The sequence below is a fragment of the Diospyros lotus genome, chromosome 1, assembly GCF_014633365.1.
Source record: "Diospyros lotus cultivar Yz01 chromosome 1, ASM1463336v1, whole genome shotgun sequence".
In the NCBI taxonomy this organism is placed as follows: domain Eukaryota; kingdom Viridiplantae; phylum Streptophyta; class Magnoliopsida; order Ericales; family Ebenaceae; genus Diospyros; species Diospyros lotus.
In genome coordinates, this window is record NC_068338.1 from 31,557,033 (window position 1) to 31,579,956 (window position 22,924).

Here is a 22,924-nt window from a genome sequence, read left to right on the forward strand (position 1 = left end):
AGTCAGTTCACGAATTTTTGAGGAATATAATAGTAATGGAAGATAATAAAAGAGTCTCTTAAGAATCAGATCCCCATATCTATAGAGACTGTCCTCTATTTATAGATGTCCGTTAGCCTTTCCCTTAGAAGATAAGATATATTTCAAAAAGAGAGGTTGATCCCCTTTCTATAAGGAGAAAAGATAATCTTCCCTAATAGAGATAATTCTTGAGATATTTAAAGATATCATTGGTTGACTTAATCTTCCTCTTTATCTCTTTCTAGTTCAAAATCATAATAAAAATTATAAAGATAAGCGGAGCTCCTAAATCTTGACACGTGGCGATCGCATATTGACCTTTACTGGCACACATGGCTCCGAGTTAATGGTAACCTCCCAGGGGTAGTACAGTAAAATTGCTCCCCTATAAATATTCCCTCATCAGTTGTTAAAACTGCAATCTCTAACGACCAACCTAATTCTGTTAGTCGACATATTTCTTGTATTTGTCGATTGGCTCTGTCCAAAGATTGACAGTTGCTAAACCGACTATGGACCATCTTAGTCAATTTTAAGACACAACATATTAATAAATTCCACATTAGATCAAAATTGAATTGGATTAAACTAAGGGACCTATATCACTCCAATTGCTAGGTTGGAGAAACATTGGGCAAAGATAATGCTTGCTCAAACTTAGCCATGGGAAGTGACTTAGTCAACATATTAGCTGGATTCATTTGGTGGAAATTTTCTCAACCTAGACCTTCTCTTTTGCCATCACATCTCTTACAAAATGTAGTCAAACATCTATATATTTCGCTCTCTCGTGAAAAGTACTATTCTTTGACAAATGTATCACACTTTGAGAATCACAAAATACCTTAGGCACAGGTTTTATCATTCCTAACTCTTGAGCGATCCCTTGTAACCAAATTGTTTCTTTAATGGCTTTGATTAGTGCCACATACTTTGTCTCAGTTGAGGAGAGAGCTATAATTAATGTGCTAGAGGTTTGACTTCCAACTCACTAAATTTCCTCCAAAGGTAAATGCATAACCTGATAAATACCTCATTTTATCAAGGTCAGCAACATAATTCGAATCACAATATCCTTGTATGTTGTTTCCATTTTTTTTATTTGATCTATACATCAACTTAATCTTTAATGGGCCTTTTAGATATCTTTAACAACCAATTAATAGCTTTCCAGTGTTCTTTGGAAGGCTTACTCATGAATCTGTTAACTAAGCTTACTCCATAGGTTATATCTGACCTAATTCCAATCATGGCATACATTAAGCTATCTACAGCATTTGAGTATGGTACCTTTCTCATATGTGTTTCTTTTTCTTTTGACATGTCTCCCTTGACAGCACATAGTTTGAAATGAGATAGTATAGGAGTAAAGAAAAGTTTGCACTTACTCATCTCAAATAGATCAACCACTTTCTTTATGTAATTGATTTGTGATAATGTTAGAATTCTTTCCTTTCTATTTCTCTCAATAAAATTGCCTAGAATTCTTTTAGATGCCCCCAAGTTTTTCACTTCAAATTCCAATGTCAGTGCCTTAGTCAGCTTTTCAATTTCCCCTTTGTTCTTACAAGCAATGAGCATACCATCTACATAAATCAATAGATATATGAACTAATTTCCTTTTAACTGCTTGTAATATACACAATGGTCATAATTGCATCTATTATAGCCTTTCTTTAACATGAATTCATCAAATCTCTTATACCATTGTTTAAGAAATTATTTTAGGCCATATGATGACCTTTGTAGCTGACACACTAGGTTCTCTGTTCCCTTTTTGACAAAGCCAATAAGCTGTTCCATGAAAAATTCTTTCATCCAGATTTCCATGTAAAATGGTTATTTTTACATCTAATTGTTCTAACTCTAAATCATATAAAGCTACCATGACCAATACTAATTTTATGGAAGTATGTTTTACTGCAAGTGAAAACACTTCATGATAATCTATTCCTTCTACCGGGGAATATCCTTTGACCACCACTCTAGTTTTAAATCTAGTTGGTTCCACACCTGGAATTCCAAGTTTCTCTTAAAAATCTACCTATAGCTTATTACCTTTTGGTTAGGGGGTCTTTGTAATAGGGTCCAAGTATTATTTTTCTTTAGAGAGTCCATCTCCACTTGCATTGCTTTGATCCACTGTGTCTTATCCTTACTGTTACAGGCATCACTAAAGGTTATTGGTTCATCCAATTCTATGGTATCTCCTATATTTAGGGCATATGCAATGACATCAGCATGAGCATATCTAGCAAGTGGCCTTATTTCTCTTCTTATCTATCTCTGGACAACAAATAGTCACTTAAATCCTCCTAACTACTAGTGGTTGAATCTATGTAAGGCAAATTAAGTGAATCACTATCAGTGTTGGGTAGAACACTATCTGAATTTTCTTGAGTACTTTCAATTGGATCCCCCGTCTTGAGAATTTTGTAAATTTGAATGATCTAAGTTTCCACCTAGTGGTCCATGTCTTTCCACCTCAAACTAAAAATCGTTAGGTTTCTCATTCTGCTTTTCTTCCAGCAGATTTGGTTTATGGAACATAAGCTCATTGAAAAATGCATCTCTACTCAAGATAACTTTCCTATCCTCTATCAGCCACGATTTATATCCTTTGTCCTCTTGGGGTGTCCTAGAAAAATAGCCTTCTTGGCCCTTAAATCTAGTTTCCCCTGCTTCTTATGATCATATCCTATACATCCAAAAGGTTTTAAATGAGAAATGTTAGGTGGTTTTTCAGTCCATATATTTTCTAGTGTTAAGAATTGAATGAAAGAAGATGGAGATCTGTTAATTAAGTAACAGGGTGTTGCTACAGCCTCAGCCCAAAACTTTTTCTCTAAACCTGATTCATTCAGCATACACCTTATCTTTTCTATGATGATCATGTTCATCCTTTCAGCAATGTCATTTTGTTATGGTGTATCACTACATGTCCTATGCCTTTCTATACCTATTTGTTTACAGAAATTTGAAAACTCATTGCTGTAAAATTTCAATCCATTATCAGTCCTTTATGTACTTTATCTTTGTTGTTTGTGATACCAAACATCCCAAGGCCATGATGATCAGGTGGGCCACATTATCATAGGCTAAGGCCCAGGATTGATAGTGTGTGGATACAACCTAAATGTACAGTCACCAAATGGAGAAGAAAGCCCAAAGGGCCTTTGAGGAGGTAGGGCCAATTTTGGCCCAGCAGCTCAGGCCCAATTTTAAAGCCCAGCTCGGCCAAACCAGCCCTTGCTCACCCAGGTATAAAATGTTTCTTTTCCCCCATGTTTTGACCTAGTCCTACCCTGGCCGTTTGTGACTCCTAGCTTATCTTCTCCTCCTATCTCGCCATCCCTATCTCTTCCGAAAGCTTGGTTCATTTATCCTTCTTGACTGATTTTTTGGCTTTCGGTTTACCTCTTGATGGCTATAAAACCTTTGTGGGTTCAATGGGACGAGGTAGTGAAAAAGAAGAGAAACCGAGTGGAAATCGTTGGGTCTCTGAGTGAACCATCTCTGTGTGATCTCCTATGCTGTGTGCTGGTACCGAGCTGGGCCATTGGGATTTCGGATTGGGAGAGCTTCTCGACGGTTCACTATAGGTGATGATTTTCTGATCTGAGCCTTAAATAACTAAAACCTCCATTGGTGTTCACAGGGAAGTTCTACTATTTTTTGTTCTTGTGTTTGTTGCTATTTCTTTGTGATTTGATTTTCAAACTAACAAAAAGTTTGTTTGGCTTTGTGCGAGAGTTCTTTCCCAACAATCTTCTTTCCAATTTGATATTCAACAAGGGTTTTCCATTCCTTCAATTTTTTAAAAACTTCACTTTTCTGTTTTAAGAAATAAACCCAAACTTTTCTTAAAAATCATCAATAAAGGTGATAAAATATTGTGCACCAGATAGAGAGTAGGGCATATTGGGAGAGCCCCACAAATCATAGTGTATGTATTCTAGGATACTCTGTCTGGTGCTTAGCAATACTAAATTGCAGCCTATGAGATTTTCCCAATACACAATATTCATAGAAGTATAAGGTTCTAATTTTCTTAAAGTCTAGGATCTCTTGTATGCATAATTCTTGAAGCCCTTTTGACCCTATGTGGCCCAATCTCTGATGCCATAATGCAGTGAGCATTTTCAGTAGATGAGATAGCATCTCCAGAGATGGCTTCTCCTTGCAAAATGTACAAACCTTGTTTCAAGATGCTTTTCAAAACTACCATGAACCCCTTTATCACTCTTAGAATGCCATTTTTAGACTTATAAGAACATTTAGGTCCAACATTCCTAATGAAATTAGGTCTCTTCTAAGATTAGAAACCAACCTTACATTTTCAAGAATTCTATGTGAACAATCCCAGAGTTTAATTCTTATAGAACATGTCCCAATGATTCTGCTACATTGGTCATTTCCCATAAGAACATTGCCTCTTTCTAAGGGTTTAAAATTTAGTAGCCATTCTCTCCCAAGAGTCATGTGAAAGATGCATTCAGAATCCAAAATCCATTCATCACTAGGGCTCTACTTAGAGATAGTTAAGCCCTCCCCACTTTCATATCCATCTAAGTTATTGGCTATATCCATTTTATCTATACGGCCTTCAAAGCCTTTTCTCTTATTTGGGCAATGCTTCCTAAGGTGGCTTTCTTTCTTACAAAGCCAACAGGTTTTGGTTCTTGGGTTGCCCCTATGATCTAGAGTGGCCTTTCCCTCTAAACTAGTTCCTCCTATCAGGTTTGCCTCTTACTTGCAGGGCTTCCCCAGAAGTGGTTTTCTTATCTGTCTTTATCTCAAAATCATCTTAAGGCTACTAGGACATCTTCTAGGGTGAGGGATTCTCTGCCATATTTTATGGCAGTCTTTAGATCCGTACGAGACTCTAGCAGGAAATTCAAGAGAATAATGGCTTGATTCTAATCCGAAATCTTTTCATCTATATTTGCTAGACCAACGATAATTACCTTAAAATCATCAAGATTTTCTTCTAGAGACTTAGCAGGATTCATCTTAAACCCAAACAATTGTTCTTTCAGATAAATCTTATTGAAGAGAGTTTGTCATATTTTCCGGAAGACATTGTCTGATAAGTTGAGGATGAGAAGGTTATAGGCTCTCTCCTTCATTTCCTCATTTTCTTCAGGGATCATTGTCACAGAGAGATCTTTTTCTCCACCAAGGGCCTTTGCACATTTCTGTTGCACCATAATAGCTCACATCTTCTTTCTCCACATATTAAAATCACCATGGCCGTCAAATTTCTCAATCTCCAGTTTCGAAGAACCCATTTCCCTTCACTGTTCTTGATCTTTCTTGAGTCTTTTATCATGCCTCCTTCAATCTTGAAGCCAAACTTGGCTCTGATACCACTTGTTGGACTTGTAGGATCTCCAACAACTCAAACAAGAACACAAAACAAAACCAAGAACAGAAAAATACTGAAAAGGAAATGACACAAGATATATACGTGTTCGGATCCGTAGAATGATCCTACTCACAGCAGGGGTTTTAACCCCTAGTCAATCCGCTCAATACTGATTGGAATTACAGAATTACAAAAAGACTTACAATATCATAACAAGAACAAAAACGAGTACAAACTCTTACCCGAGCGTTCCCAGCACTCACTGCTCTCAATCTTTTCTCTCTTTCCTAGCATTTCACACTTAGAGAATTAGGATACAGTAGCTTCTTAGAATAACCATTCATCCATACTTTTAATTCTATTTATAGGCAATTCGTCAATAACAAGGCTGGATATAATAGATAGAAACGGATTGGTTGGTTTGGCCATTAAAGCTGAAGTCTCTAACGCTAAGCTAATTCTACCAGTGAACAGATTTCTTGTATTTGTCGACTGGCTCTGTCCAAAGGTAGACAGTTGCTAATCCAAGTGCAAACTACCTTATTGTTAGAAAATATGATCTGATTATACGCAGCGAAAAATAAAATCTGATTTTATTGGTATCACGTTTTTCAAATCTTACGGTTAAATCGAAGACATAAAAGCGAAAAGTTACCTCGATACGAAATTTGATTTTGTAGCTGATAACCCGCCTGATATCTCCCACGTGTGAGATGCCGAGTTGGTCTACCCGAAATCGTCAAGACTTCAATAGACTTGAGAGAAAAAGGGACTCGAAAATTTTCTCTAAAATTTTCGTTTTTGATCCAACGAATTGATTAAACGGATTTTGGGTTTAATGTTATATTTATAGACAAGAAACCCTAAAACCTGCTATTGGGCCGGGCTTTAGATGCTAGCAAAAAGCCCAATCTAAATTAATAATTAAATAAATAATCATATTACTTATTTAATTATTCTTATTTCTTAAATAATTACATTTATAATTTAGTAATTCCATAATTACTAAATTTGTCCCTTTTTCTTTTAAAAACGATTTCTATTGGGTGGGACTTTCTGGGTTCATAATTAAATTGGCAACGAGAATTAATCAATTATTAATTCTCGTAAAACATGAGTGACATCTAGCAATATGTCATGATTACCTAATTTAATGTGAAGCGAGAATTTGAACCTTACACTACGGTGCCCTGCAATATAGTCCCTCTATCATACTATATTCTGACAAGATATGAGATCACGGTCAGTAGGTCAAATCTCTCGACTCGTCGTATGACCAAATCCAATAATCATACTTGACTAATATGACACACCCTCTATGGAATCCAAATTCCATCGTCATATTACCTCGGCCAAGGATTTATAGTCAAGTGACAACTGGATCGCATAGGACATCCTCCTCGTATATCTCGAGGTGATAGATTTCATATCTGATGCACATATACCTCGTGTGTCACTAAACTAGGCACATAGATACGTACTGTTATCTCTGATTAGGATAACCATATAATATCGTTGATATCCTAATTCACCAACACACAGATATCCATGTCATCTCAGGTCTAAGGACTAATGCAAATCCGTAGTTAATATTGAATCATTGACCCGTGAGATAAAACCCATGTGATTCAATATTAACAGTGTCGTTCAGTGAACTTGTTCCTATAACGAGCACCCACTCGTCTTCCTTCTGTATCTTATACAGAGTGGTATGAGACCCACCAATCTTGTCTTTTAGTATCTTATACTGAACAAGGAGAAAGACGATGTGCCGGTCTTTGCGAGTTACTAATTATCCAAGTTAGGAACTCTATGGCCATAAACATATTTATAGTATAACGTATTATGGATTATCCGTCTCAATTATTCTTAACAATTAAGAATAGTATTCACTCATTATTATACTAAAAGATATTTATATGTTCAATTCAAATCATATTATAAATTAAATTAAATATAAAACTTGCAATTAAATAAGATTTAAAGAATTACAAGATTAAGCCATATTATGTCACTAGAACTGGTCTTTAAGGGTTTATATCTAACACTTATTAACATAATGTATTGAGAATTTAAATCTCAACAAACTCTCTCTTTGAAAGCCAATTTTAATTTCTCGATGATCTTCGTAACGCCGCATGGTTATTGATTTGATGTTCTTCATACGGCTGACGACAATGGCCGTCATAGTTTAGCGGAATTCATCGAATTCGAGCTAGTTGACATCTCTGATCATTTCAGAGCAAGCTAGATGGAAGATATATGTACTCGATAAGTGTTAACTAGACCGACCAATCGAAATCATAACTATCAAAACAGAACACTACACGGCATAAACACCTCGCAAACGAAGGGGTTTGTTATTTCTCTTCCTTTGCATTCTCGTCAGTTTCAAATTAAGAGATCGTCCTCACCCTTCTAATAGCAACTATAATGCATTTGATTTTAGCAAATATTTTGTATTCTATCCCTCTCCTTCTTTATACATACATACATACATATATATATATATGTCGAACAAGCAGGCGATGAAATTGAAATGCACAACGCAAAATCTTTTATTCAAATGGAATCGGAAGATTCTCAAGTCAGAAAGGCCATAAAAGCAGAGCTTCAGACGCTACTCGATCGATCACAAAGCACACAAGCACACCGATACCTGTTACTGTTACACACGTACCAAGTCTCAACTCAGAGCAGCAGTTTCTCACCACTCAGAACTCTCAACCAGAGATTTCAATGGCCTTCACACCAGGCTTCTTGATCGCCTCCTTCGGAATGGTCACAGTCAAAACTCCGTTCTCCATGGAAGCCTTGACTTGATCCATCTTTGCGCTTTCCGGCAGCCGGAACCTCCTCATGAACTTGCCGCTGCTGCGCTCCACCCTGTGCCAGGTATCGTTCTTCTCCTCCTTCTCCACGTTCCTCTCGCCGCTGATCTGCAGAACTCTGTCGTCTTCGATCTCCACCTTCACTTCCTCTTTCTTCAGCCCTGGGAGATCGGCCTTGAACACGTGCGCTTCCGGTGTTTCCTTCCAGTCCACGCGAGTGTTCACCAGTGCAGAATTTTCTCGAGAGAGTTGAGGGAATGGGAAGTCCCTGGACGGATCCCAAACGTCGAGAGAGAAAGGATCAAAGACGCTACCTCGTCGACCGCCGAAGAAGCTTGGGATCAACGACATCTTCTTGTGATAGCGAAGTTTAGAAGATCAAGACAAACACCGAAGGATTGAATTTGATTTACAACTCAGAGAAAGAACGTAGCCGTACGATACTCCAACGCAAGGAAACGCGTTGGCTGGCATTTTATAGCAAATCGGCGAGTCTTCCAGCATCTTCGCGGCTTGTCCAGGCCATACTTTTCATTAGTCTGGCTAACGATCTTCTGAGAACACTCCAGAAAGGACTAATTGGAGGGCCCAACTACAAATCCCCAGCACACAAGTGAGCCCAACTTGCACTGGGCCTGATGTGTCTGGGTCGGCCCATTTTGAGACTCTTTCTCAGATCGTTACACGGAAGTACCCTCGTCACTTACCAAAAAAGAAAATGCAATTAACTTTGTATAAGTGTCGCCTTCTTCCTTGAAAAATTAAAATTAAACGTTACGCAACTGTTGTTTTGGAAATCTTACTGCAAGCAGAAACATATTTGGCATAATGGCCATTTGACGAAAAAGAAAAAGCATAGATATTATTATAGGACCTTCATATGGTATATTTGGATTCATTATGTGAAGCCAAAAAACTCACCATGATTTATACAAGATCTCAAACTGTTGAAAATAGACATAAGCGAATAGAGCCCTAACATCGAGAATCCTCTTAGTTAGAGACAGCAGGAAATTCTTCTCAAGAGAACTCCCAAAGTCTTGGGGACAATCCCCTAAACTATTCCTTTGAACTATCATGAAGCATTGAGACCCATTGAGAAAGAGGGTAGTGGGACATCTTCTCGAACCAACAAAATAGGGTAAGTTTTGCCTTAGTTCAAAGAGAGATTATTGAAAGCACCAAAGTTGGGAGAGTTTATAATCTCACTAAAGTATCAATTTAGAAAATCCCAAGAATGGGATAATTAGTCTTTCTTTTTTTTTTTTATTAGCGTACTATCACGAACATTCTCCGTTTTACAGTTTTATAATATTAATAGGAGATGCAAATCAGAGGACTCAACAGCTAGTTTGATCTTTAGCCCAACCGCAAATGTGAGGGCGACAAATCGCTCTGATTGCTGAGTTTTCTTTTCTAAACAAGGCTCAAATACAAAACCTGAAAGCCCAAAAAGCATCACCCCAAGAGTAGGGGTGAGAAGTTCGGATAAACCGAACTGAACCGATCAAATTGGTCGGTTTGGTTCGATTTTTTTAAAGAAATTATTTGATTCGGTTACTTCGGTTCTATTTTTTTTATAAAACGGTTCGGTTCGGTTTACAATATTCTAAATTTTTGATCAGTTCGGTTAACCGAACTAACCGTGAGTTGAGCCCCCCCTCCCCCCTAACTGTGAATCGTGAGTTGCTTCCCCCCCCCCCCAAACACGAAACCCACATGGGCCACACCCAACCCAACCGACACTCGTACTCTCCCCCATTCTCTCTCTCTCTCTCTCTTCTCTTTGTCTATCTCCCCCCACCCTCACCTGAGAGCAACGAGTTCGTGTGCTGCTGAAAGCATAACCGCACCCCCCATTCTCTCTCTCTCTATCTCCCCCCACCCTCCCACTAGCAGGCGAGACTACGAGATCGATTTCGGCGACCCCAAAACACGAAACCCACACCCGACCGAATCGAACCCTAACCCTTATCCCACCATCCCTCACCTTTGTTTCTTCTTTTCCTTGTGCTTAGACGATCGACGAGGGTTATTCCAAGATCTGGGCCATGGCGGCAGTGCTAGCAGTGGCGGAGGGGCAATCGACGACGGCGACGTGCGCTTCGAAGCTCACCGACCAGGCCCTTTTTCTTCCCAAGCACTTCGAAGCTCGTCAACTCTTACATCAAAGACTCAAAGGTACGCTTATTTTTTCTGATTCGGCGATTCTTGTTCACTTGTTCTGGAAAATTTCGATTGGGAAACTCTCTGGCTATTTATGATTCTTGTTCATTTGTTTTGAAAAATTTGATTGGGACTTGGAAAATTGTTTTGGTTTCATGTTCGGCTATTGTCGGTTCGGTTCGGTTATTGCATTTTATTCTTCGGTTATTTCGGTTTCGGTTAGTTTAGTTATACTAGGATTATCGGTCGGTTCAGTTCGGTTATTAGGGACAATTTGATTCGGTTCAATTAAAAATTTTTCAACGATTCGGTTCGATTATAACCAATTACACACCCTTATCCAATAGGTCATTCCTTTGCCAACAGAGCTACGGTCTTGAAGCATTAGTCTATCTTTAGCTCCTATGAGGTTGTAGACATAAAAAAAAAAAAAAAACTCAGTAAAAACAAAAAAAATGAGCAAAACTCTGGGGAAGACCCTAACAAAAAAAATATATATATATAAGTAAAAGAATTGACTGAATGAATATGCATCGGTCTTCTCATAAAGTCCATAAAACAAGTAAGTCCAACAACTAAAAATAAAATACAAAACAAAAGAAAAGAGCCACAAAGTGTGCGATAGGCCCTTTCAAGTGAAGGTTGTTTAGGAGACTCTCTCAACAAAGTTTGACAAAAAAATGTAAACAAATAACTTTAAATTCTATGAAAAAATTATATAACAAATAAAGATATAACAAATCTTAATTAATCTTAAAATATTAGTGATAATTATCATAAATCATTCAAATTCTTCTATAAATAGATAAACTCTCATTCTTAAAAATAAGTTACTTTTTATCAATACTTTTTTTCTGTGATCTCCAAACTAAAGCATTTGAGTATTTTGATGGTTTTATTATTTGCAGAATTTTAATATTTGAAGACAATTTTCTCCAATAAATAAATTTTATTGTTGTGTTTGACCTACAATAATTTAGATACAATGCAGTGTGAAAAAGATAAAAAGGGAAAATTACTGATTGTTAAATATTATTAACCAACAAATAATGTACAGTCTAAATTTTAATTTTCTGAATTAAGAAATATATTTTTATTTGAACGCTGGCAATATTATTTTAAATGTGAAGTAGAAGTATAGTACATAGTACAAAGGAAGAAGTAATCGTTCCATTGACAACCAGAAAAGCTAATCAGAGATTTCTATAGACTTCATCACTGCCTTCTTCATCTCCTCCTTGGGAATCGTCACAGTCAGCACACCATTCTCCAGCGACGCCTTCACTTGATCCATCTTCGCGTTTTCCGGCAGCTGGAACCGCCTCATGAACTTGCCCTTGCTGCGCTCCACCCTATGCCGAGCATCGTTCCTCTCCTCCTCCTCCACATTCCTTTCTCCGCTGATGTGCAAAACCCTGTCGTCTTCCACCTGCACCTTCACCTCCTCCTTCTTCAGCCCGGGAAGATCGACCTTGAAGACGTAAGCTACCGGGGTTTCCTTCCAGTCCACGTGGGTATTCAGAAGTGCAGAATTTTCCTGAGATAATTGCGGAAATTGGAATTCTCTGGGCAGATTCCATACGTCAAGGGATAATGGATCGCAGCAGCTGCCTCGCCGGGTGCGGAAGAAGCTTGGGATCACCGACATTTCGTTTGAAGTTTCCGATCCAAATTCAAACCCAAACAAGAACCAAGAGCAAGAATCTGAATGAACGAGAGTTTTTAAAACTGATGGGTTGCCGAGCAAAATGTTCTTTGGGATTGGGCTGGGAGGGGGCGTCGTGTATTTATAAGAAGAGGAGGAATATTCCAGAAATTTCGTATCCCATCGGAGCCCTCTTGTTAGGGCAGACAGAAGTTTCCAGTAAGTGCTAGAAATCTCCAGTGGGCGGCCAAACTGGATAACCCAGAAGAGCGAGTACTACTCGGCTTGACTCGATTCACTTTTACGAAGCATCTCGAATGTGACAGAATGTTCGTTCAATAGAAACATCGCGAATGTACTCGAAGCTTCGTTCATTTCTTTATAAATACCGACATCAACCAACGTTTCTTCTCACATAAACCATCAATTGCGGCAAGTTTTCCAGCAAACAAAATATAGATCCCAACACAAAACAGGGGAAAAAGATGTCGAGGATTCAAAGCGTTTGCAGTGGTCATCGGGGCAACGCCTTCAACCCCTTCTCGCCCGTCCTTGTTTGGGACCCCTTGAAGGACTGCCCTTTTCCATGTAATTCAGGGGAGACTTCAGCTATGATGAACGCGCGCACGGACTGGAAGGAGACTCCGAAAGGTCACTTGTTTACGGTGGATCTTCCGGGAGTGAAGGAGGAGGAAGTTAAAAGTTGAAGTGGAAGATGATAAAGTTTTAAGGATCAGCGGGGAGAGGAGTGTGGAGGAGAAGAAGGACGACAAGGAGAGGTGGCACCGGGTGGAGAGGAGCGGGGGGAAGTTCATGAGGCGGTTCCGGCTGCCGGAGAAGGCGAACATAGAGGAAGTGAAAGCCTCCATGGAGAACGGAGTTCTTACAGTCTTCGTCCCCAAGGAGGAGGAGGAGGAGGAGGAAGCGAAAAGGCCACGTTCCAAGATCGTTGAGATCTCTGGCCAATAAAATGAGTATTGTATTTGTATGAAGATGAAGAGTAGCGCTGCTGTATTAGTTTTTGCTGAGAAGTAGAGAATTATTTCCGTGTCTACAAATATTTCTTGCTTGAGAAAAAAATACTGTTTATTTTGAAGATTGCTTGAAGTGTAATTTAAAATTAGACAAACAATGCAATGCATCAATGGTTATTTCAGAGTGTTTAAATAATATTTTTATTTATTTTATTTTTCTCAATAAATGTTGGATTTAATTTTCACTATAAAAGTATTTCCTCATTTCACAAAAAATCTTATAAGTGTTTAAATAATATTTTTATTTATTTTATTTTTCTCAATAAATGTTAGATTTAATTTTCACTATAAAAGTATTTCCTCATTTCACAAAAAATCTTATTTTTTTAAAGGTAGAGAATTAATTGTATTTAGAGTAACATTAATAATTAAGGTGTAATAAAAATACATTATTTTTAAATAAGGTATACTCATGGTACCTTGTTTTCAATTCTAAAACAATTTAATTAGTTTTAAAAAGTTATCCTTTTATAATAAATAAAAATAAATATTACCCTTATTTTTAAAAACTCAAACATTACCCTTATTTTTATTATAAAATTTACTTTTATGTTTTGAGATAAAATATGCATTTAAGAATTAAAAAATATGATATTTAATTTTTTATATATAAAATATCAAAATTTCGTATCTTAATTATAAAAAAATATTATTTTAAGTTTTTATTGTAATAAATTGTTAGCAAGTATATGAACATGATTTTTTTCTAAGTAATTCGATGATTAGTAGTCAATATTTGAATTGACTAGTCTATTGTATTTTTTTAATAATTAAAAAATATAGTGTTAGATTTTTAAAATATATAATATCAAAATTTAGTATTTTAATTATTAAAAATTGTTATTTTAAATTTTTACCTTAGACAAAATATGATATAAACAAAAAATGGAAAGAGCAATAAAATTTAGTTCAACAATGAAAAATAATAGAGATTAGTTGTTTTGCATATTTCATGATTAAAAATAGAAGAATATAGTGTTTTTTAGGTTATAATAATTTAAAAATTTAGGTGTTTGGAATTTAGAATATTTTTTTTAGTTCCGTGTAATTTGATCTTTTTCTTATTAAAACAAATTTTAATTAGATGTGTCTTGATGACGTAATTCTTTTTAAGACATGACACTTTTTCTTTTCTCTGTGTTTGTCTTACATGGAATATATAATAATTTTGCTTATTCTTAGTTAGAGTAAAGACTTAAATTAATAATTTTTAATAATTTAAATACTAAATTTTAATATCTTGTGTATTAAAAATTAAATATTATATTTTTTAATTATTGAGAGAATATAATAAAGTAGTCAGCTTATACTATCAATTGGTTATACACGTGATATGTCACTCGCGAAAACATGTGTAGTCATACATGTGCTAATGTTCCATCAAAATAAGAATTTAAATGCAAAAATTTAGTCATTAAACTATAAAATTTTAATATTTGAAATATTAAATATTATATTTTTTAATTATTAAAAAATGGGGGTACGTTTTAAGTCCGTAAAACATTTATAATATGATTATGAAATGTACAGTGAGGCCTCACTTGATATCAACGGGAGATATGAAAGAATGATTACATTCAAACTGTAGCAGCAGCAGCACCCAAAAGAAAGAAAAAGGTCAAAAAAGAAAAAGAAAACTGTAGGCCCCCTGAATTGATGGAATGGTATCTTATGACTTGCTACACTTCATGTCATTTTTTTAATTTCGGTGATGAGACACAATGTTTTAATTAAATAAATTTTTTATATTAAAATTTAAAATTTACTAAACTCTAAATAGGTCTTAAAAAAACCCACTAAATAAGCTCAACCTTGCCAGACTTAGTCACGTTTGAATTTAGGATTGCACTAATTCAATGGGCTATTGTTTATGATTTAACTTAGCTCTATACATATTCATATAAATGAATGATAATTGAAAGTTTATCTTCACAACATATACTTTTAAAAGAAAATTCTAACAAGAGATAAAATAATTTGAGCTATGTATCTTAAAATTTAGGGATAGACTATAATAAAAATCGTTTGCTTGCTGATAAATCTCTTTAAGATTTTATCAAAATTACTATATCTATCTATCTAATAAGGATTATCAAAAATTGAAATGAATGATTTTTCAAACAAGTATTGATGCACCTGACTTATTAATGATAAAGTCTAGAAGATCAACGAATCAACAAAAAAATATAAAGCTCAAAAAGAAAGAAGATCTTGTGTAATGGGCTCTAATGAAAAGAAGTGATACACCTTCTTAAGAATGATCAAAGTCTCCAAGAAAGTCCTTAAGATCTCTTGAGGACCTTTCTCTAAGACATCTTCTACATAAAAAAAATGTGGAAACATATCTTCATAATTCTCTCTAATAATCAGGTAATCGAAGATTAATGTTAATCAACATATAAAATTAGGAAACATTCATATGCTTAACTACAAATAATTGAATCTTCATTTCTCAAAGTAAGACCACTTTTTCCTAATCACAAGCTCTATAATAATTTTTATGTGATTTTGTTATAATCTAATTTAAGTATAAGAATCTTTGTACATAAAATACCACGTGTTCTTCAATTGTTTCTTTGTTGCAGAGTGTTTGAAATTTAGAGACAACTTCTCATAATAAATAAATTTTTGTTGTGTTCAAACGATAAATATAAATAGAAGAAAGATATTTTTTGTGGTAATCAATTTTTAAACTTTTTTACTTATATTTCATATCTATTGTTAGATATCAAAGTGATTTTTTCAAAAAATCTCGAAATACTATTTTAGATCCTTTTTAATTTTACATAATCCAATTACTCAATCTTAATTTTGAGCAATTCATGACAAAAACAAATTTCATGTTATCAACAAATATGTGCCTAATTAGTTTCTCACTTCATTAACTTGCGACGGGAACTAGAATTTATATTTGTTGAACTAATGACTTATTAGATAGCTAATTGAATGGGCATTAACTATAATTAATAGAGATAGATATAAATGGATATCATTTCATTTCAAGTGTCTATAGTTAATTATAGAGATTGATATAAATTGATATCATTTAAAGTGTCTTTTTTTTATATTAACATGACAATTCAGTATTGATGCATTATTAAAGTAATGTTAGGGTGATGGCCGTGGGGCTATGGAGATGCTTTCTAAATTCATACACTATTTCTTTACCCAAAAAGGATACTTGATCTTAGCGCGTGGCATTGGCATTGGGTGCTCTTTCCTTCAATCTCCCTTTCTGACTCTTTTTTTTTTTTTTTACTTCAAAAAATTAGTGCTTATTAACTTTAAAGGATTTTATATTTTTAAAATTTATCCCAAAAAGTAAAAATCTTGTAACAATAACAATTATAAAAGAAGAAATCACTCTTATTTCTTTTAAGATTACAAATGAGTCGTGTCATTTATGAGCGGCTCAGTGATTTAATTTAATAAGAACTCCTTTGAATTCGTTCATTAAGATAAACGAATTAAAGTTAAGATTAATTTTAAAATTAGATTTATAAATAAATTAAAATTAAATTTATAAATAATCGACTCATTAAAACTTATAACTATGTTCGATTAAAGAATTGAGAATATTAATAAGTTTGACTAAAAACTTATAAGGTTAGAAGTTTACGAATAATTCATAAATAAATTTATTATATTGTAAATTATTATATATATTTATTTAATTATTTAACATAATATAATATATATATAACAAAACAAAATAATAAATTAAATTTAAATAAAATAACTAATTTTTACAAACTCGAACTTGACAACAAGCGCTAGAGCTCATATTGAACTCGAGTTTAGAAACTGAGTGTCCAGCCGATCCTTGATTGCAACCCTACCTTGCTCCTGGAAAATGTGCCATTCCCATTAAGTAATAATAATAATAATAATAATAATAAATAAGTAAAAGCGAACATCGTACCACTGGAGAGAGAGAGAGAGGAGGGGGAATAATGGAGGCATGTGCAGCAAATTGCAAAAGATTAGGCAAAAGCAAACAAAAAGGAAACAGGGATCTAATAAAATCAACAATAGACAACCTGAAATGACACTTCTTTTAAGGCTTCGTAAACTCGGTGCCAGCACCCAACACTCACCGACTACACCTACACCTACTCCTACACCGTAACACGTAGTCCCATGAAATCCTTCCTCGCCTCCTGTGCCCCACCACAATTATTACCCAATTAAAAGCCATGGTAAATTCAGCCCCCCATCCCAAAGGACCACCTAAACCCCCACGTCATCCTCCTATTATCTACCTAAATAATTATCCTTAAACAAGAATTAATGTTACTTGTAATAATATTAGTATATACACAAAATATAGATAATTAATTTGTAATAACAATATCACCATTTCACCGTAGTCTACACGTATTGAATTAAACATTTTATCTAAAAATAGTATTTTCTGAAAAAAAAAAAAACATTTAAGATGTGAATGCTAACAAAATACTTTATTGTTACTTCTATTATTATTTCCAATGAAAGCAATTAATTCTAAGAGTAAAACAATAACAGGGGGTGGGTCCCGGGGGAGCCGTTCTGTTCTGATTTTGACTACCCGCCTGACCCTCGTTCACTCTCAGCCGTGCGATCTCATCAATCGCGCTGCTGATCTTTCCGTCTTTTAAAACCGCTGGAAGTACTGCAGGGAACAGCAGGTGTGCTCCAGCCCACACCGACTTTCTCTTTCTCCTTTCCTCTGTTCTCTTTCTCTTTCGCGCTCCGCTTTCTCTCAGTTTCTCTCCGCGATTCTGTATATTCTCTGGCTTTGGAGTTTGGACTCTAAGCAAAAGGCGGGCTCTCCATCTGGAATTGCAGAAAATTCCTTCCCTGATTCCGAGTCTCGCTCGAACTTCTGCCTTCTCGGCTTCTGTTCTTTATCTGCTCCGTCATTCACTGCATCTTTGTGTCACCGACGCTCTGTGATTTATGTGCTTTCTCTCGGAGATGACTTCTGTATCATCCGCATTTTCGCGCCTAAATCAGGTAATACTCTGTTCTTTATCCAAGTGATAGATTGGGAATTTGGGGTGGGTTCGGTATTCTTCTCTTCTATTTTCTTTGAAACTTGGAAATTTTTCTTGCTCCGATGCAGTTTTTATGGTTCTTGAGATTTTGATTGATGGTTTTATCCTTCTCAAGCAAAACGAAGCAAAGAACAGCAAAATACTTTGAAATAATCCCCTTCTTTGCGAATTCGCGAGAAGAGTGTTAGGCTTCTGAGAAAATAAGCAAGAAAAGAAAGTAGACGAAAGGGAACTACTTTCAGGGCAGGGAAATAAAAAAGATAAGCAGATTGAAGCGCTCGCTTTTACTTCTTTATTTTCTTCAACGGTTCTTTTTCCCGGAAATCAAATGGGGGTTACCATTTGCGACTATAAAATGTAAAAATATGTGTCTGCTCTCTGCTTTTGACTAGTTGGATTCTTTCCTTTTCCATCAGTTGCAGCTTTAAGGAGGATTGCCGTGTTTCTTTCCTTATCTTCAGCTCTCAAAACGCGTGGATTTTAAGGTCCATCCCTTCGTTGTTGGCGTCTTTTGTTTTTGTCTGCAAATAGCAGATTGTCTTCACGCAACTTCTACGTCACTTTTGCCCAGTTCTCAGCCAATTGGCGCTCAATTTGATGTCCCACAAACGTATCACCATCTTCCCTGGCTGCTGGCTGGCGCTTTGTTTGTGGATCATAATTTACTAATATACTGATACAATAATTGTAATCATTCTGAATCGAAGCATATACTAAATTGAATTTTCAAAAAACAGCAAAACTGAGAAAACAAGCACACAGAAACTCAACCAAACAAACCCTGATTTTCTTGGTGTTCTCTTTTTTCTATCAGCGGAAAGAAAAGTGAAAAAGAAGTTCGATTATTTATAGAATCTTTTCCCCCCCATGGAGCAGGGTTAAGGATGCCATCTAATTTCTTTCTTCTTTTTTTTTTTTTCTCTAAATATATTTTTGGTTGGGCTGGGTTAGTTTACGATCTTTTGTTTCTTCTTTGAAGAGAAGAAAGAAAAGAACAAGTGATGACTAAATGGCTGTTTCGCGCAAGAATTTAACATTGCAGCTGATATAACCCACAATTAGTTGTTTGCATTGGGATGATCTGAATCTAGTTGGTAAGGGAATATAGCTACTCATCTACCTCTGGTTCTCTATGAACCAATAAGCCTGCAGGTGCTCTTCATACACCATATTCTTCCATCATTATCTTTAGACCGTCTCTCCTGATTTCAAGAATTAAGGGTTTTTCGTTTAGCAAAAAAAAGAATTAAGCGTATTTTAAAAATTATTTCCAGCTTAAGTTCTCGAAAAAGAAATTTAATGTCTTTGAGTTTCCCATGTAACTCGTCAGGGGATGTCATACAAAACCTGTTATGAGTATCAGAATAATGATCATGGTCTCATACATCTACTCCTTCAATTGTGAATAAACTGTAATTACTTTCGGGCCCTTGCTTTTTTTTTTTTTTTTTCCCTTTGGAGTACAGACTATACTTGCGGGATGTGTGATTGGATGTCCTTGCAAGCTTTTAGCTGAGAAACTCGTGAAATTTGAAGTATGTGTTTTGATATGATGCCATATTAACTGAAGCTGGAATCATAGCCAGAGGCATAGGGATTGATATTTAACTTTGACAAAGGGCAAGCTGTAAGGAGTATGGATCATAGATTTTCTTCCCGAGCAAGGCGAAGTACAAAACTGCAAGACGAGCTGAACATAGAAAATCCAAACTTCTCTGATTCTGATCTCAATTATGAAGCAAGAAAGAACATAGGTAAACCCAAATTGACATCTTTAGGGAATAATCAAAATTGGCCGGTTCAAGGAAAGGCAACTGAGAATGAAGAGCTTGTTAAATACATGTCAAATTTGCCAAGCTATTTGGAGAAAGGAGGTAACCTGAAGGAGAAAGCTCTAAATTTTGGCGTCCTTGATTGGCGCCGTCTAGAAAAATGGCAGCATAAACAGATGTCGTCTTGCCAAAGTAGCAAGCATTCTCCATCCAGCAGCCGTTCAGCCCGCTCCTCCTCATTTTTCTCAACTGATGGATCATCAGCCTGGTCTAGCATTGATCAGAGCTTCTCTCCTGCTCATCAAAGGATGCGCCGGCCATCACTACAATCCTATCTGAATGCATCTCCAGCAGAATGCTATTCTCCAAGTCCCAAAAATGTTAAAGAAAATTTTGACAGGTTTCAAGACCTCAAAGCAGCACCTGGTAACTCTGCGAAGGGAGGGAAACATATATTCAGGATGTACCATTCTTGCAGCAATAACCAATCAGACATCAACGCAAATGAGTGCAGTATGAAAGACAGAGTGCCAGAGCATATCCCTGAAACTGAAATTTCCATAAAAGATCCAAGGCCGGATTCACATTCAAAGGGAAAGATAAAGATTCAAGATGGTGAATCTACTGATGGAACGAAGGAGTTTCAGAAACCAAGTATTGATGTTACTCATAATTGCCTTGAAAAAGGCAAATCAGTAGTTCACCTGCCAAGGACCAGACCTGAAATTTGTCATTCTGCAACATCCTACTCCAATTCAGCGGTAAATGGTCAGAGATCAACGGAAGCCAGAGGAAGAAATTATTTGAAGGAATCTTTTCTTGAAGAGGTCTTTGATGTGGATCCCTACTTTGACATACCATACTCATGTCCGTTGCCTAGTGAAGATGGTAATGCCAGGCACTTGCAGATGACAGAACCAAGCCCCATAGATGTGAAGAATACCAAGTTTTCATCCGTACCATCACAGCCTCATGCACGATCTATAAAAATATCAACCACGACCAAGTATTCTGAGGCATCAAGTCTTAAAATTGGCACAACGGTGGCTTCTAGATCAAGAAACTCTTCTCCGACTCATCAATTTAGCATTGGGCACGATAGGATGGACCAACATCACAATTCCGAAGATGGTTCAGTGGCACTGCAGGCGAGCACTAAGCATATTATGGGTACATCTGGATCCCAAAAAGCTGCTTTGACTTGTTTGGAGAATTCATTTAATGATGAGCCTAGCAGTACAGGTAGATCCCTGTCCAGCCCTTTGAGGAGGTTACTGGACCTATTGCTGAACCCTAAGGCAGTGAATTCCCATCACCCAGCTGTGCAGTCTGAGAGAGATCTAACTTCAACTGTTAGGTCCTGCAAATCTTCCAATGGTCGAGTAGAATCTTCCAGTACACATTCAATTAAAGTAAACTCAGTATTGACAAGTTCTAAAACGATCAATGCTGATGCTTCACGTCACAAGGAGAAAGATAGATCATCAACTGTCCAAGCACTTTTGCAGATAGCCATAACGAATGGGCTCCCTCTATTTACATTCACAGATGAAATCAAAGGTGACATTCTAGCAGCCACATTGAAAAAAGTAAATGCCTCAAAAAAAGATGACAACAGTTGGATTTATACATTCTTTAATGTTCATGAAGTCAAGAGAAAGAATAATTGGATAAATCAAGGGAGCAAGGGTAAAACTCATAGTTACATCCCAAATATTGTTGCCCAAATGACAGTTTCTGATGCTTGGTCTGGCAACTTGATCGGACAGCGTTCTGTAGATGAGCTCGGCATCAGGGAGTTTGTGTTGTTTGCGGTGGACCAGAGAAAGGCAGATCAGTGCACGTCAGACCTCCATCCAAATGATGAACTTGCAGCCATTGTTGTCAAGTCCCGAAAGGGGACCCATAGAAGTTTGAACAAAGAGGTACAGCAGACCCATTGCATTGTTCATCCATCAATGACTGGCCAACGGGAGTCGCTTCCTCAAGTGAGTGGCTGTGCGTATTCCGAGGAGAATAAAGAGAATGGGGCATTGTCTCAAAGTCAAGAATGTAGCGCAACTGTTATTTTACCTGGTGGTGTTCATGGATTGCCGAGCAAAGGGGAGCCTTCACCATTGATAGCAAGATGGAAATCAGGCGGTTTATGTGATTGTGGAGGTTGGGATATGGGTTGCAGTATGACGGTGCTTGCCAGCCGGACAAAACCTAGAAGGGTTTCAACTTCTTCAAAACTGCATTCCTCCACGGATAGATTTGAGCTTTTCTCTCAGGTATCGATCGTGCTGTTACTCAAATGTTCACTAGTTTCCACTTAGGTCACCAATCTCACTTTGGAAAACTGGTTTTTCTTTACTCCTTTTTTTTTTCTCTTATTTTTGGTTTTTCCCACAGGGAGAAGTTCCGGACGGTAGGCCTGTATTAACCTTGGGGCCATTCAAGGATAATATCTTCTCAGTCCAATTCAATTCTTCACTCCCTTTTCTACAAGCGTTCGCCATTTGTATGGCAGTTCTAAACAGTAGGAAACCATATGAGCTTTCCGAATTGAGCAAGTTGTTTGAAGAGAAATATTCTGAAGCCCCCAACACTCAAGCAGAGTTAGCTGCAAGTTACGCCTCGAACCCGCCCCCGTCGCCTGTCGGGAGGGTTTAGCTTGCAAGTGGAGGAATTGGGCTCGGTTTGTACAGTTTTGTATAATCGCAGCAGGGCTAAATAACCAGTGGAAACCTACAGAAAATATTGCTTGCCGAAGCAATCAAGAGGCAATCAAGAGGATGAATGAACCGTTAGCTCGGGTGGGCCTCTGCTACGGGAACAAGACACAATCCTGGCGTTTGAGCTGCGACGGTTTGTTGCTCGGCGAACGAAGTGGTAATCTATGTATAAAGATTGCGATGCGTCAGTCCTGTAATGCATTGGGTTCGTACCAGAATCACTTGTTGATTACTAACATGCGCCAGCTTTCAGCATGTTAATGAATCAGGTTTGATTTTTGTAAAGGATAATGTGCATGAGCATGATGCTAGTATTTTGGTGCCATTTTTTTCA

The 22,924-nt window shown here is 36.6% G+C and overlaps 3 protein-coding genes and 1 pseudogene across 5 annotated transcripts; 2 read left to right on the forward strand and 2 right to left on the reverse strand.

The window, feature by feature from the left end:
- Positions 1-7,918: 7,918 nt before the first annotated feature.
- LOC127793542 (18.5 kDa class I heat shock protein-like) lies at positions 7,919-8,683 on the reverse strand. Its single transcript, XM_052324291.1, has one exon. It carries the CDS (start codon positions 8,569-8,571, stop codon positions 8,113-8,115), a length of 459 nt encoding a protein of 152 aa, XP_052180251.1. The 5' UTR covers positions 8,572-8,683; the 3' UTR covers positions 7,919-8,112.
- Positions 8,684-11,438: 2,755 nt separating this feature from the next.
- LOC127790659 (17.5 kDa class I heat shock protein-like) lies at positions 11,439-12,185 on the reverse strand. Its single transcript, XM_052320247.1, has one exon. It carries the CDS (start codon positions 12,032-12,034, stop codon positions 11,576-11,578), a length of 459 nt encoding a protein of 152 aa, XP_052176207.1. The 5' UTR covers positions 12,035-12,185; the 3' UTR covers positions 11,439-11,575.
- A 178-nt stretch (positions 12,186-12,363) lies between these two features.
- LOC127790649 (17.5 kDa class I heat shock protein-like) lies at positions 12,364-13,187 on the forward strand (annotated as a pseudogene).
- A 4,527-nt stretch (positions 13,188-17,714) lies between these two features.
- Positions 17,715-22,924, forward strand: LOC127808765 (uncharacterized). Of its 3 annotated transcripts, none has more exons than XM_052347370.1 (3): positions 17,715-18,060; positions 19,568-22,146; positions 22,268-22,924. In XM_052347370.1, the coding sequence occupies exons 2-3, from the start codon at positions 19,738-19,740 to the stop codon at positions 22,526-22,528; spliced, it is 2,670 nt and encodes an 889-aa protein (XP_052203330.1). In that variant the 5' UTR covers positions 17,715-18,060; positions 19,568-19,737; the 3' UTR covers positions 22,529-22,924. The 3 variants fall into 3 exon arrangements, with proteins under 3 accessions (XP_052203330.1, XP_052203338.1, XP_052203346.1); XM_052347378.1 differs by having other exon boundaries at positions 19,672-22,146; XM_052347386.1 differs by having other exon boundaries at positions 19,684-22,146.

Coding starts and splice junctions, on each gene's coding strand:
- LOC127808765 (XM_052347370.1), top strand. CDS start 19,738: ATGGATCATAGATTTTCTTCCCGAGCAAGGCGAAGTACAAAACTGCAA. Junction 22,147..22,267: donor GATTTGAGCTTTTCTCTCAG/GTATCGATCGTG, acceptor TTTTTCCCACAG/GGAGAAGTTCCGGACGGTAG.
- LOC127790659 (XM_052320247.1), bottom strand. CDS start 12,034: ATGTCGGTGATCCCAAGCTTCTTCCGCACCCGGCGAGGCAGCTGCTGC.
- LOC127793542 (XM_052324291.1), bottom strand. CDS start 8,571: ATGTCGTTGATCCCAAGCTTCTTCGGCGGTCGACGAGGTAGCGTCTTT.